General features: G+C 54.0%; 1 protein-coding gene across 5 annotated transcripts in view; it reads right to left on the bottom strand.

Annotated features, from left to right (window-relative positions):
- The window catches only part of BCL11B (BAF chromatin remodeling complex subunit BCL11B), a 96,886-nt gene extending 84,067 nt beyond the window's left edge, over positions 1–12,819 (bottom strand). For 2 of the 5 annotated variants that reach the window (XM_042791153.1, XM_042791150.1), the window contains exon 1: positions 11,947–12,819. In XM_042791153.1, coding sequence (XP_042647087.1) covers positions 11,947–12,004 — 58 coding nt within the window. In that variant the 5' untranslated portion in view covers positions 12,005–12,819. Of the gene's footprint in view, positions 1–9,182; positions 9,227–11,946 lie in introns of those variants that run through there. The other 3 variants (XM_042791154.1, XM_042791151.1, XM_042791152.1) reach the window with 2 other exon arrangements.
- Positions 12,820–15,772: the final 2,953 nt, after the last annotated feature.

A 15,772-nucleotide genomic window follows, 5' to 3' on the forward strand; every position in this document is an offset into this window, starting at 1 on the left:
TATCATGAAAAGATGCCTTCTTGCCTCAGTGAAAATGTAACCATAACCCTGTGCTGAACAGGGACTGCTGGGAAGGGAGTGGATGCCTGCGAACAGCGTGTCACGATGCAAAAGGTAATTATTTAGTGCTGCGGTTCCCTTTAATGATCTAACATTGAGCAATATTGTTTATATTGAAGAGAGCTTGCACCTTTAATTACCAATTACATATACATCATTTTAGAGCCAAAAGAAAAGGACTGTGAAAAGAGTCCTTTGGAAATGTGTGTGCTATTTCTAGGAAGAATTCCTATTAAGGGGGAGCAGTGTGTCAAAATATTAAAAAAAAAAAAAAAACAACAAAACCATACAGAAAGGCACACACAGGCATGCAGATACACACGCAGGAGATGGGACAAAGAGCTGGAAAAGACAACACAAAAACAGGAACTGAACCAAGGGTCGTAAGGAAAAAAGGGGGCAAAGGGGGAAAATTCTTGTTACTGGTTTCACCTAACACTCCTGTAAAGCCTTCAGATTAAAGTCTATCTCTTAAATTACAAAGGCTGAATTTTGGCATTTGTATATATATATATATATGTAACAAATAAAAAAGAAAATCACAGATCTGAACTCTATTATCTTTTTGATGTGAGGATTTTTTTTTTTTTTTTTTTGCCTGCGATTTAAATGGTGCTCTTCAGAAAATGTAGCAAAACTGCTGCATTTGGTAAGGGTTCTAACCAGGCGTCTGTGGAAACACGAAGGAGGTTTGAACAGCTAAACTGTTGCAAATTCTTTCTTTTCAGCTCTACACTTCATTTGAGTATTAGTTAAATCCACATATGCCTATTCGCTTACAATCGCTCACTCTCTCCTTCCAAGGACTCTGCAATGGCACTTTTTTAAAATAACATCTGGTATTCCTTCATATTTTGGCAGTCGTCACATTACCAAAAATCAGTTTTTTGTTTTCTTGGTACGCCGAGCCCTCATGATCAGTAGTAATTGGGTTTCAAATTATCAAAAGATTTTTTACTCGACTCTATTTCTGATTTGAGCTTAATAAATCATCAAGCATGAGACCAGCCATACACCCAACAATGCAGAAGCTGTATTACATCCCCTTATTCGGGACATGGAAAACAGACATAAAAGAATGAAAAACAAAATACTGAATAGATCTTCAAATGCATTTTATCCATGTCAATTTGCTTTGGGTTTTTTTTTTTTCTAAACTCAGAATAAAAAAAAACAAACAAAAAAAAAAAGGCTTCCTATTGACAACTCAATTAAGCCATTAAAAACCTACATTCAAGTAACATTACAGGAGAGATTTAAAACCCACAAAGGAAAAAAGAAAAAAGCCTGCAAGTCCAGCCCATAACGCATCGGGTCATGCCTGGTTAATACAGCAGCCAAGATCTTAGGCTGTTTAAGGAGTCCTTTAATACCAATGGGGCAATTTAGGCCACTCTCAATCTAAAGTTCTGACTCCACTTGTGTCTGTGGGTTTCAAATGAGTCGCTTCACATTATTCGAATTTAACTCTGTGGTTTTATTGCTGTTTGTTGGTAGCTGGGTTTGAGGGGAAGAGGGTGTTTCCTCACGAGTATTTATTTAAAATTAATTTATAATTTTTTTAAGAAGGAGAAATTAAGCCACACAAAAAGGGAGGATGGAAAACATCTCATCCCCCTTTACGTGGGAAAAGGAAAAAAAATGCAAACGAGCTATTTCCAGCCAGGACTCGTGCCCTCGTTCCTCCGGGCGTGTCGAGGTGTGCCCGGCACTTTCCCTGCGCCCGGAGCTCTGCCCTGGCCTTGCCCGCCCAGGGAGCGCCACGAGTGGGGCCGGGCGAGCCACGGGGACGTGAGGGACACCCCTTACTCGACAGCTTCGGGAAATCGATGCAACCGGACAACCTAAACCGTCTGCTTTGCTTTGAAAAGCATTACACGTGCTGGCTGGACGCTAAGCAGCATCGCCAAGCTCTCGGGCTGCCTACCACGCCAGACTACAGTGGACAAACTCCTTAATTCCATCAAGGCGCTGTCCCAAAACCACCAGCACTCCTGCTTCACTGTGGTGACATCATTAGAGCATATGTGCCCCATGCAGACAATACTCTCGTGCCCAGTATTAAAGCGAATGCACATGCTAACTGCCTTCTGCCTGTCAGATGTCTCGAAATCATACCCATTAATAGTGAAAAAGACCGCGTTACTAAAAATTACTACTTCCAAGGCCTCAAAGGACAGAACCATGGATGCTTGTTCACAGGGTTTGGGTGAGGCTGGGTCCAGGCGGCAGTAATTTATTTTCTTGCCTGTTTATTGCACTGCAGAACCAAGGCAAGAAGGGATCTAAAAGTTGCCGACCCGTTCCCTTCCTCATTTTTCACGTCCCACAGTATCAAAAGGAGGCAGAGGAAGGGGGAAGAGGGAACGGTTTGGTGCCGGGCCAAAGCATCTCGTGTGAACCCCCCCCTCCACGGCTGGTTTCTGCACGGATCGATAATGGGGGGGGGGTCGAGGCGAGCGCTGGCAGTGCCTTCGGGGTGCTGCCGGGCGCCCTGCCCGCCGCGGCACCCCGCCACCGCCCGCCCTCGCGCCCACCCGCGGGGCGAAGCACCGGCCACCCCCGGGGCCACCCCTCTCCGGGACCAGCCGGGGCTGCCGGGGGGTCCAACCACGGGGGCCACGGCGCCCGGGCTCGGGGTGCCACCCGCACGCGTGCCGCAGCCACACAGTCGCCGCTGGCTGGGGGGGCCACGTCCAGAAAGAGCTCAGCCGAGGTGGGGAGCGAGCACAGGGAAGCGCCTCGCTCTTCAGGGTGTTGGCCCAAAGCAGGCCTGAAAAACGATGTCCCTTCAATCACCACCCACATGTCACATTTTACTGTAACATCAACAAGCTTAACGGAAACAGCTCGGATCACACGCTCTCTAGCTGGGTTATCGCCGAGATCGGTGTCAGGATCCTCGCTGCACCCAGACTAGCGCGGCTCAAAGCGGGCGGCACAGCTCCTCGCCGCCGAAGTTTATCAATAACGTGTTCCCAGAGCCTCCCCCCAGCTCCTGCAGCTGCACGGTGCAGAGCTGAGCCTGTGCCTGCCTCCTGCCTCAGCAGCGCGCTCCGCGGTGCTGGGCGCCCCTTATCTCACATCAATTTTTAATTTTTCTGAGGACGGAAAAACAATTGTCTGTAGTTTGGGGTTTGGCGGCTTGGGGTGGTTGGTTTTTTTTTTTGGGTGGGTTTTGGGGTTTTTTTTTTTTTTGGTGTTGTTTTGTTTTTTTTTTTTGTTTTGTTTTCCTCCCTAAATAGAAGTCTGAGGCCGAGTTGGCCCAAAGAGGCAACTTGATGCGACCCCAGGGCCCACAGCTCTGCCCCGATTTCCAAGCGACCCTCCGGAAAGTGCGATGGGCCCAACGGCGGGGGGACCCACGCGAGCCCCACACCCACCCACCCACCCACCCACCCCTCCGCCCCACACGCCGGTGGGGGCCGGCCACGACACCCACGACACCCATAACACAGCCCCCAGGCCGCCCCACGGGGACCGGGACCGAGGGGGTCCGGACCCAGCGCGGGGACACACCCCCCCACACCCACCCCCCCACACCCACCCCCCCACTTGGCTCCCCCGCCACGGCAAGCCCCGCGCTGAGCCGCCCCTTGGGGGACCCCCCCCGCCCCGCCGGCGCGGAGCTGCCGCGGAAGGAGCCCGAACCGCTGGGAAAGCGCTTAAATCTCCGCGCAGCCCGGGGGGGGGGGGGGGGCAGGGGAACGCCACCCACGCCACGCCACGCCAGACCCACGAACGTCCAAGGAGCCGCGCGAATCCCCAGCACTTGTCGGATGTTATTTCACCAGAAAGTAGGAACAGCGTTAGAGAAGGGAGTGGCGAGTCTCCTCTTAAGTAAACTACACGTTCATAAAAAAATATTTACTGCTTTTGAGAGCGGGAAATGCACAGGCTCTCCTATAGACTGCAGAAGCTGTAAATCTCCGCAGATAAAATGGGATGCGATGATGTGATATAAAAGCACTCTTTGTTCCCCAGTGAATACATTTGTTTTATTTAAAACTAAACGACAACCAAGGAGAGAAAGGAGCCCTTGGTGCCACAAAAGAAGGAGCAGTATTTGGGTACAGGCTTTTAACTGGCGTAGAAAAGGATATGGGAAGCACAGATTATTACTCAAGGATTTAAAAGGCATGATCAAAATTAAGTAATTAGTTTTGAACATGTATTAAACACACAACAGCTCAGTTCTTTTCTTAAATATAAGGCTCAAAAGAGACTGTTTCTCAATTGTGTATGGAGCACTGTTGCTCATATACAATTTTCTTAAGCCTTTTTTTTTTTTTACTTTCATTGAAGCATATTCATTATAACATTCAGCAAATTTATGGCTTCTTCCAGTGGCTTAGTAAAAGGGGTCATAAAAAAGTTAAGTAAACCAGTGTGTTTTTTTTCTTCTCCCTTAACTTTGGATTCCTTTTTTATACTGTGCTGTCTAGTGCTTACTCTTTGGAAAGTACCTTGGGCATATCCAGTACACACACAAATTATCAGCTGCTCCAGGAAAAAAAAAAAAAAAAAAAATTTCTTGCACTGAGGCAACTACACAAAAGACTTGCATATGTCAAAAATACAGAACTAAGTCCCTATGAATGCTGCACCATTAATCAAATCCCCGATCTGGTGTCACTTTTGCCAGTAAAATTATGATATTCTTCTAACCCCCCTTCTCCTGGCGCGTGCCTGCAACGCATGAAGTGTGTCCCTCTGCTTTAATTTGTTTTCAAATAGCCCGCTTTAGGCATTTTTTATATATCATTTGAAAAAAAAAAAAAAAAAAAAAAAAAAAAAAAAAAAAAAGCTGCTACTTAAAGCTCCAGCAAGGGTCTACGGTACCAAGCAAGCAACAGCTTTTCGGGAGGGAGGGCAGACAGTGAGCAAATTTAACTGATGTTCAGGAGCTGAACACACAACTGCTTCTGAGGCTGTAACGTGGGTGCCGAGAAACGGTGTGCAGCCTGCCCAGATACATTTTAAGAAAGTAAATAAACACGAAAGAGGAAGGTGCTGTAGTAAGAGCAGCTGAATGAATCATGCATTTATCAATGCACGCAGTTATTGATGCCTTTTCCCTCCCTCGTTAAAAAGATACATATATATAAATCCGTCTACATCCAGTGCTGATGCTTCACCAACTGCTTTTACAGTATCGCTAACTTTAAAGCAGGCGGTAACCCCCAGCCCCCATTTATTTTCCTGCATGCTTTTTCTGGAGGCTTTCGAGGGGAGACCAAACTCAATCCACAACTGCAGCGCAACCCTGGAGAGACCAAACTGCAACCAAAAAAAGAAGGAAATGCTGTGGCAGGAAGAGAGAGAGCCATTTTGGGGTAGCAGGTTTCTGCAGGGAGACTTCTCCACAGGGCTTCGACCTGGGGGAGTGGGACGGGTGGGAGGCAGAGGAGGGAGCAGGAGGAAGGGGAGAGTGGGTGTGCGTGCACTGGGTGGGCAGAGGTGACAAGGGGGAGGGGAGGGGGATCGTTTCTCTTGGTGAAAGTTAACAGGGAATGGAAGGAAACCAACAGTCAGCAAGGTCTGTTTCGGGAGGGGAGAAGGGAAGGTTTCCCCCACGGCTGGGGAACAGCAGCATCAGCAGCGGCCCGGGCACTCTGCTCTTCAGCTTACCCGTCTGTCAAACGAGCTGGCTGCTGTCTATATGCTTCCAACTACCTCAGTTCAAACATTAAATGAAGTAGAGAAATCATCAGATAAATTGCTGGCCCTCTCTAGCCAAGAGTGAAGGGTTTTAGTACAGCTGATGACAGCCCTGATCTTTTGTCTGACCTAATTTACTTCTCTTTCAGGTTAGAATAAAGCTCTCTTTCCTGTCACGGGATAACCTCCATCCACATACTGCGCCCTAAAAATATGAAGACACTTGTGCTATGTTAACAGTCCCGTAACTTGATGAATTCCTCAGGTTGGGTGAAATAAGCCTCCACTGATCAAAGCTTCCCATGTGTACAGCATGAAATTATATGTTTGGGCAAGCAATCGTCCCGCTAAAGTCCATCCACGACGCACAAGGCAACTGCAGCAGAGAACAACGCAAGCCTGGTGCAGCAGCCTCTGAGCTGCTCAGCAGCAACTTCTACATGACAGATGTGATTTTGTGTTTATTCCTCTAGGAGAAAAAAAAAAAAAAAAAAAAAAAAAAAAAAAAAAGGCTTCTTTTCATTTGCAGGAACTCTCTGGATTTTTGCTACAAGAACCTGAGGATCAAAGTACAATAAACTATCTAATATCAGATCCTCTCAGCAGGGGTACATGTGGCTTTCTGACATGTAATCAACGCCAAATTATGTACGTGTTTGTCTGCTTTATTGCTGTGCACACCTTCCCCTAGAACTCCAGCTTCCTCGCTCTGTGCTTTTACATCCACTGGAATAAACAAACTGACCTTCCTGGGTCCCCCCCCCCCCCCCCCCCGACTCGCTCACGTACAGGTATCATTACCCCGCTCGCTATCTGACAACAACAAATTCAGAATTTAAACACCGCATGTTGACACTAAAAGGCACTGTTAAAAACTAATTCTAATGAGAAGCTCCTGTCCGCCCGAGTCAGTGAATCAGCCGCGGTTTGGCTGTAGAGAGCCCTGCCTCGCCCGCAGCCCCGCTCCGCGGGCGCCGCGTGGGTCCCGGCACCACGGCCCGTGTGCCAGCGCGGGGCTGAGCGCGGCGCGGAGCGGCGGGCGCCGCTTCCCACGGCCGCGCAGCCCCGCGCAGCCCCGCGCAGCCCCGCGCAGCCCCGCGCAGCCCCGCGCAGCCCCGCGGCCGTGGCCGCCGGCAGCCCGGCCGTGCCACGGGCTGTGAGCTCCCCCTAGTCGTCACCACCCGCCACTCGCAGCCGTGGGCACCCGGCGGGGAAAGCCAGCAAAGTTTATTTTGGAAAGTGTTTTCCGGCAGCAGGCAAGACGGGGCGGGAAGCGGTGCCGGTGGGAGATGGGGAAGGGACGCGCGCATCTTGCGCGAGGCGGATTTTTAAGCGAGGAGGTTGGCGAGCAGCAAGCTGCGCCACGGGAAGAGCTGCTGAAGGGGTGTCAGCCGGAGCCGGTGACTGCTATCAATAATTCGTGCTACTTCTGCGAGCGCACACTCCTCTAAGTCATAATTATTGTCAAATATGCCGCAAGACAAGCCTTTGTTCTGCCGAGGAACCTAGGTTTTGCACAAGACGAGGGCTCCATCCATTGCTGTTGAAGGCAGCCGGGTTGTAAAATCTTCAAGACTCTTATTTCTCAATATTTAGATAAGCCTGACAAAACATGCTCCACATCTGCCGACCAGCAAAAAAATGCAGAATGATTTCTCACCCGCTGTACATCTATTTAAGCCGCTGAGCACATCTGCCAAAAAGGATGGAACAACCTAGAGCCACAATCTAGTTACTCCGCACCAGTTTTTAAAAAATATTTTAAAACACCAGAAACTATGAAAATGTGCCAGTTTGCTTTTTTTATCTTGTAAGTCCAATACAAATATATTAAAATTAAAGGCAACCTGGATGTCGACAGCACACAACCTCTTTTTTTTATTATTATTTTTTCCTCTCCTATTTAAAGCCAACACGTGTAATGTCTTTTAAAAGCACGTTAAGCTTTTCTGTGCACAACTCTGCGGGTGTTATGAAAAAAGTCAGCCGTCTCCAAAATAATAATAATAATCTCCTCTTTAATTCTTCAGTTACAGATTACATCCTCTTTGTATTACTTGATGACACTGGGGGGGGGGGGGGGTGTCTGTAGGAAAAGCGCATTAATTGCACTAAATCTAAATGCATTTTAAGAGAAGCTCCTTGAAGCAATTTGCAAAACTTTGACATGCAAAAAATCGTAGGGGTTTTTTAATTATTATTTTTAATGACTACGTGCAAATACGAAGCGATAAAGGAAATTATTACTCTTCTTAGGGAACCTGTTGACCAGGTACTGAAGAGCCTCCTTGGGAAACCTGGTTCTCTACCTGAAATTGTATGATTTCACTGTGCCTTTCCCTCCCAATCTTTGCTACTGCTCTACAGAAATGTTCTTCCTTTGCCGCCTTCTGCAAAACTGCTACCAGCGAGCTTTTCACATGCTCTCGCCTTTCACATTTCCTTCAAATGCAAAATGCAGGGCTAGTTTGAAAACAGATTTGTCAAGTTAAAAAAAAAAAAAAAAAAAAAAAAAAAGACCTTAAGCTGGAAAATCAGCAATTTGAATCAAACCAAAATAACGTCTCTTTGCACAGAGCAGCTCAACAGCTCAGCCTCCTCCTCCTCGTCTCTACATAATCGCCTCTTTTGCTTTGTCCACCCATTTAAGTGAGCGCGGCCACCAAGTTTGTTATGTCCACCACCACTGAAGAAAGGTCCAGAGCTGCTCTTTTTTCGCCATGTGTTGCCCCTCTTTTTGTCCTGCACATGCACCCCTCGCAAGGCTGCGGGGCTGAGCCTGGCAAGGACAGACAGGCCACTCAAAGACCACCGTGCTAATGAGAGGCTGCGACTCCGGAACACAGCTACATTGCAGCCTCTCTGCTTTTTGTGTTTGTTTGTTTGTCTTACACTCGGGGTCTAAACGTTTCTCTGAACACCAAGAGCATGAAACCCAATAAACTCCAGCTGAGCAGTGTCAGAAAACCCTTCTCTCCCTCTCTCTCCCAGTCTCTCTCCCAGTCTCTCTTTCCTTGCCTGGCACAGACCTCCAATCCATCCTGAAATGCAACTCTCCTGACATGCCAAAAAGAGAGAGAGAGGGGCGGGGGGGGGGAAGCCCAAGCTAAACATGATATAAATTCAAGATTTCTGAAAACAGTGTCAATTCAACCCGGCTTTGGGGGCATGGCTTGGGCTTGGCTTTATTTTTCTGTAAGTGTTTTGGTTTCCCATGCCCTTGCCCGCTACTTCCCAAACTCTCCCTTCTCTCCCTCACAGAGGAGAGTCTCCCCGGCTGCCTTTCCCCCCACGAATGACACCTTCCCCAGGAGCGCGGGGATTGCCAAACCCCCTCCTGCAAGCCTGCAGCTGAGGCTCAGCGCCTGTGCGCGGAGATGCCTGCGCGGCTGCTCCCCCAGCCCCAGCCCCAGCCCCAGCCGCAGCCCCCCCCGGCTCCCACCCCCTCCTCCCCTCGATACCTTCATTTTTTTCTGCCACTGTTCAGTATGCAGCCTGATTTCTCCGCCAGCTTCCTCAGGATGGAGAGATAGATAAATACAAGAGGGGAGGGAGGGAAGCTGCGTACCGCTCTGCTCTCCATTCCTCCCCAGCCTCCCCGCTAAACCCATTGTACCCCCAGCTCCTCGGCACCTTTCCACGCTCTCCTGCCTCGTTATTTACTTTCAAGTAAAGCGATCGGAAAAGGAGATCAAGTTGGAAGAACAAACCTACCTGGCTCTCTTCTCCACCCCACCTCCCCCCCCCCCCCCAGCAGCAACAGCAGCGAGAAAATAAATGTTTCACCCCTTTAAACAAATTCAGACGTGCGCAACAAACCAGATTTTCCGCACACCCCCTTTCAACACCCCACATCTCCTCGCAAATGAAACAGAAAAGAAGCGGGACAAATTGCACAGGGCCATTTAGAGGGGTTGGTTTGTTGATGATTTTTCTAAAAAAAAAAAAAAAAAAAAAAAAAAAGAACCTAAGACGCCACCAACAAAAAAGAGAAAAGCATTTTCCAAAGCGGATGGTTAAAAACAAAAATGCAATTAACGAAGGGGAGAGAGTTGAGGAGGGGGACAATCCACCTTTTATGGTGATGCAAATCTGACTCCAAAATAACAATGAATTAAAAACAAACCCCCCAGAAAGACCTGAATACCAGATGTATCTTCATTTGTGTTTCACCAGCTGATGGGCTGAGGGGTGGGGGGGCAGGGGGGGCGAAGAACGGGTTAAAAAATAAAGGCGCACACCAAAAAAAACCCACAAAAAAATTAAAAAGAAAAAAAAGGGGGGGGAAAGAGAGCGAAAGAAATTGAAATTTCGGGACCCAGACCATCCCCTCACAACCCTCCGCTACGAAAAGAAAATAAAATCTCACAGGAGGTAGAAAAATGATATACACATATATATCTCGATTCCCAAGGAAATCTTACAAACAGAAATTTATCACCGGTAACAAAGAAAGAGAGGAGCTCGCAAGCACCAAATGCTCCTGGCAGATGGCTCCTATTCTTGGCTTTCAGGGGAGGGGAGAGAAGCCGGGGGAATATTTTATTTATTTATTTAAATTCTTTAAAATCTCAACATAAATATTCGGATCCGCCGCGGCTCAGGCTCAGCCCGGGCTGGCTCCGTGCGCGCCGCCGCCCCCCCCCCCCCCCGCAGCACGGCAACTTGCGGACTCGTGTTGCGGGGGGTCCGGCCGGCCTTCCCGGCGGGGTGCGGGACCCCAGCCCGGCCTCCGCCCCCCCTAAACCTCGCCACGGCGCGCCGAACATTTTCTACCAGCCCCCCCCCCCCCCCCCCAAACGGGTCCAATGCTATCGGAGGGAAATGCCCCCCCCCACTCCCCCTCTTCTCCGTGCCCCGGTGGCGGCGGAGCAGAGGGGAGCGCAGGGGGGGCCCGCGCCCACCACCCCCCCCGGCACCCCCCCTCCCACCCCCGCGGCACAAGCCCCGCGGGGACGGGAGCGGCGGAGCCGGGCGCTCGGCGTGGGGACCTGCCCCCGAGTGCCTGCAGGCGCTCGCCCCTCTCCCGGGGCTTTAGGGGTGGGAACGGGGAGGAGGGGGGATGCTGGGGTGGGGGGGGGGGCTCCTCCTTCCCTCCCCCCGCTTTATCTTTTCCTTCCCTTTTTTTTTTTTTTTTTTTGCGGGGGGGGGGGGGGCGGGGGTGGGCTGGGGGGTGGGAGATCTGTGTGTGTTTTCATTTCACAATGGGCGCTTCGGCAAAGCGCAGCCGCCGCTCCTGCCCCGTCCCCCCAACCGCTGCCTCTGCCCGGCCCGCGTTTCTTGCCCCCCAGCCCCGTCCCCCGCCCCGGCTCCCCCCGCTCCCCCCGCCACCGACAGACACCTCCGCCCGCCCCCGGCCTCCCTGCAGCCCCTGCCTGGCTCTAGCCCCAACCGTGCCCATCCTGCCTCCCCCACACACACACACCCCCCCCGCCCCGCTTTGCAGGAGTTATCCCCCCCGCCGGCGATGCACCTGGGGCGGGCAGGGTGCAGCCTGCCCACCTCCCTGCCCCGCGTCCCGGCTCCGGGGGGGGGGCTCGGGGGGGGGGGGGGGGGGGGGCCTCGGCGCCCGCGCTGCCCCGGCCGGCCCATGTGCTCCCCGTTAAGTGCCCCCCGGCCGCTCCGCTTCTCCCCCCACCTAACGCTGCCCACCTTGATCCGCCCCCCCCCCCTTCCCCCCCCCCCCCCCCGGCCCGGCTGTCACGCCGATACAAGGCGCTCGGCCAACTTTTCCCACCGCTCCGCGCTGCCCCCGGAGCCAGGAGCGAGGAGCGAGGCCGGGGGCGAGCGGGGGAGCCCCGGCGGGGGGGGGCTCCGGCCCGGCGCGCCCTTCTCCGCTCCGCTCCTCCGCCCCCCCCCCCCCCGCACACGCACCCGCTCCCCCGGGGCAGCCCCACGCCGCCCCACGCCGCGCCGCGCCGCGCTCTCCCCGCTCCACGCCGCCTGCCTGCCCGCCTCACCTCCGCACCGCTGCAAAAACGCGCAGCAAACTTCGGGCTTCTCCCCCCCTCCACCCCCAGCCCATCCCCCCTAGCCACACACCCCCCTCCCCTCTTTAATTCCCTTCTCCTCTCCCTCTCTCTGAAGTCATTTACCAGCTTTGGTTGCTTCTGGAGTCTTCCCCCCCCCCCCCCCCCCCGCCCTCCCCCCCCTCCAACCGCTTCCTCCCCTTCCCTAATTTTGCTCCTCGATTTCGGCTCGGTCTGGTTCCAAGTTCAAACTTACGTGTGATAATCTCTCTTTGTGACAAGTGCTGCGGGTTTCCCTGCTTGCGACGGGACATTGCCCTGGCATTTACACTGGCATCGCCTGGAGAGCTGCACTGGTTTGGGGGGAGGTGTTGGGGGGGCGATCCTCCTCCTCCTTTTTTTTCCTCTTCTTCTTCTTTACCGAGTTCTTATTCTTCTTTCAAAAAAAAAAAAAAAAAAAAAAAAAAGGAAAAAAAAGCCTCGTTTTTGTTGCTGCTGTGGTGCACTGGATGGGATCCCTTCTCAATTAAAAATCATCATCATCATCATCAGGAAAAGCTCTTTCTCGCTCTTTTTTTCCTCTCTCTTTCACACACTCTGTCTTTTCTCCACTGCTTCTGCCACTTGGACTTCCAGATCTCTTCTTGAACTTAGGAGGATATGCACCGCCAGTGACACTTTTCTCTTTCCCTCTTTCCAGAGTGCTTGGCAAATTGGCAAGTGCGCTTTTCCACCAGGAGGATAAAAAAGAAAAAAAAAAAATTAAAAAGCAAAAAAAAGCAGTAATATAAAAAAAAAAGTACTAGAATTGGGATTGCCCCCACACGCAAAAATTGCCAAAAAAAAATGTTTTTCAGAGATTGACCCTTGCTGGGTAGATATATAGAGAGAATTTTTTTTGAAAAGGGGTAGCCAAAACTGTGTCTCCTCTTTCCCAGTTCAAGTGGCACTGCTTTGCCCTGGTGCTTTTGGATTGCCAGTGCTCCTGCACCACTTTGCACTCTTCCCCCCTCGCCTGGCACTGGGACTGGAAGGAAGGAAGCCCCCAGTGCAGCTGGGCTGGTGCTGGCTATTACTATTATATATTGCAATGTGAAGATGGCGGAGTCCTGGTTCTCTGGGAGCGCTCTGTCTCTCTATGGCTGGGGCTGCCTCTGTACAATGGGATAAAATTCAAGTTCAAGTGCGGACGTGACGTTTAATCTGCACTAGAGACAAAAAGACCCAGAGAGTAGGAGCACTGGGGGCGACTAGCGGTGGCTTTTTAACATTGTACCCTGCAAGAGAACAAGAAACGCCACTCGCGCACACACACACCCGCACACGCACACCCGCACACAGCCTGAAGCACACGCGGGGCGCGGGAGCGCTCGGGGCTTTGTGCGGCGCAGCTTCCGCGGGGACGCGGAGCGCGGGCAGCGGAGGAAGGCGGGGGGGGGGAAGGTGAAGGAGAGGGGGAAGGAATAAATCCGCATCCTCACGCACGGCCAAACTTCCCCGAGCCCGGCGCCGGCCGCAGCGGGGGCGGCTCGGGGGGGGGGGGGGGGGGGCCGCGCTGCACCGCGCCGGGCTCCGCGGCCGGCGGCGGAGGGAGGCGCGGGGGGCGGCAGCGGCGCTGCCCGCCGGGACCCATCGCGGCGGCCGGTGCCCGGTGCCCGGTGCCTGGTGGCCCGTGGCCGGTGCCCGGTGGCCGGTGCCTGGTGGCCCGTGGCCGGTGGCCCGTGGCCGGTGGCCGGTGGCCCGTGCCCGGTGCCCGGTGCCCGGTGCCCGGTGCCCGGTGCCCGGTGCCCGGTGGCCCGTGGCCGGTGCCCGGTGGCCGGTGCCTGGTGGCCCGTGGCCGGTGGCCCGTGGCCGGTGGCCGGTGGCCCGTGCCCGGTGCCCGGTGCCCGGTGCCCGGTGCCCGGTGCCCGGTGCCCGGTGGCCCGTGGCCGGTGCCCGGTGGCCGGTGCCCGGTGGCCCGTGGCCCGTGGCCGGTGGCCGGTGCCCGGTGGCCGGTGGCCCGTGGCCCGTGGCCCGTGGCCCGTGGCCGGGCTCGGCGCTGGGCCGCGCTCCCCGGCCGCGCCCGGCAGCGGCGGCTCCCGCGGGGGCCCGGGCTGCTGCTCTTCCTTCCCGGCGCCGCCGCAGCTCCTCGGTGGCGAGCACGTTCCCCCTGCATTTCTTTCAAACAGTTTTACAACAACACAAATATCTGTGTGGGTTGGGGAGAGGATTTTTTTTTTTTTTTTTTTTTCCCTTTCTCCCTCCTCTCTCCCTACTCGAAGTGTGGTGGTAGCGGGACACGCGCGCACACCCGATCCGCACACGCACACACGCTCCGACCTTCTTCTCCCACCCCCTACCCCCCTTCCCTTAAAATCCTGGCAGAGAGGATTTTTTCCTCGGAGGAATTAAGTCTCAGCCACGAATCGAGAGACGCCGAGCTCCCAGGGACCGCATCTCAATGCACTTGTCCTCCTATTTCACACGCAGGTAAATGCCCGCAACTGCGTGCGCTTCTAACTTGGGAGATTCTTGGAAACCAACTTTTTCCCCTCTACCTCCGCTCTCCCAGCCCATCTCCTGCCATTATTATTTTTTTTTTCCCTCTCCCTCTCTTCCCAGACCAGGAAATTGTTCGGTGCAAACAGCTTTTCAGCACCAGGTCTGGACAGGGCGAGGAGAATGGGGAGAGGGGGAGGGCTGGGGGCTTGAAGGCAGATGGAGCAGAAACCCAAGAAACCCAGCCTCCACCCGGAGCACGCCAGGAGAGCCGCTCTGCAGTCGTGTCATTTACTTTCCATGTTAAATGAATTTTTTTTTTTTTGTATTAAATCGCATGAGAGCCTGGGGGAGGGGGGGAACCAGAATTCATCTCGGTGCCCTTAATCAACTTGGAGTCGAATTTGGCTAAACAGCAACGCTCTCGCCTCCTCCAGCAAATCTGCCTTTTCCTCCCCACACCCGTCCGCCCGCTCACAGCTCGCATTTCGGCGCTGCCAGCCCCCGGCCCCCCCGGAGCCCGGCCCGACGGCACGCCGAGGGGCAGCCGCCCCCCCCCCCCCCAGCCCCCAGCCCCCCCCAGGCCGGGCGGTGGGCACCGGGCCAGCCCGGCAGTGCCCTCCTCTGCCCCGGCTCAGCCCTCCGCCTCTATCAACCCACGGCAAACACGTAAAAGACATTTAACGGCTCTTAAGCCCTTCAGATTCCTCGCCCTGCGTGTCTGGGTTTAGTTTTGCAGGGTCCTGCGGACAAAAATGAGCGAGGGGTGGCAGGAGCCCCCCGCCGCCGGGCAGGGGAGGGGGGGGGGTGACCCCGGGGCCGGCCTATCCCAACCTGCGGGGCCGAGGGTCGGGGGGGGGGGGGGGGGCGGAGGGACGGGGCTCCCCTCCGCTGGCCTCCGCACCCGCGGGGAAGGGGGCCCGGGCAGGTCAGCGGGGACGGGGGCTGCCCTGGCTTCTCCCCGCTTTGATCCCTCCTCTCCTCCCGGCTGGCGAGGCCGAGAGGCTTTGCGTGGCTGTGCCTGCCGTGGGAAGCGCGGCCCGGGGCCGCGGTCACGGGGGGGGGTGGGGGGGGGTGGGTTGTGCGGGTATCACTTGCCGCCCTCGGGGGTGCAAAGTCCGGCTCGCAGAGGCTGCGGCCGTTTCTCGGCAAACTGCAGGAAGCTGCACCCCTTCGGAGGGCAGCTTATCGGGAAGTTACTGGGCATCATCTGTTGGTTAACCGATTAACCGGTGTCCTCCAGCGGGCACCGAGAGCGGGAGGTAAGGGCCGGCAATGACTGACCGGGCGGCGGGGGGTGAGCCCCCCCGCCTGCCTCCTCCTCCTCTTCCTCCTGAAAATACATCCCAATAGGGGGGGGGTAGGAAAAAAAAAAAAAAAAAAAAAAAAAATTCCAAAGTGATTTCTCAGTCTCCTCTTTCCTCCCCTGTCTGGCACTTGTGATCATTAGCACTGAAAGCTGTTAATGTCTTGTCTCACAGCTCCCCCTTTAGTCTCTCTGCTCTCCCTGTCTCGTGTTCCAAGCCAGATCAATAGCAGGCTCCTTCTAACCTTGACCTATCCCCTCGACCCGCCTCCCTCTGCAGCTTGTGCCCCCCCCCCCC

The sequence above is a fragment of the Tyto alba genome, unplaced genomic scaffold (genome assembly GCF_018691265.1).
Source record: "Tyto alba isolate M040663 unplaced genomic scaffold, T.alba_DEE_v4.0 Super-Scaffold_18, whole genome shotgun sequence".
NCBI classification, from domain to species: domain Eukaryota; kingdom Metazoa; phylum Chordata; class Aves; order Strigiformes; family Tytonidae; genus Tyto; species Tyto alba.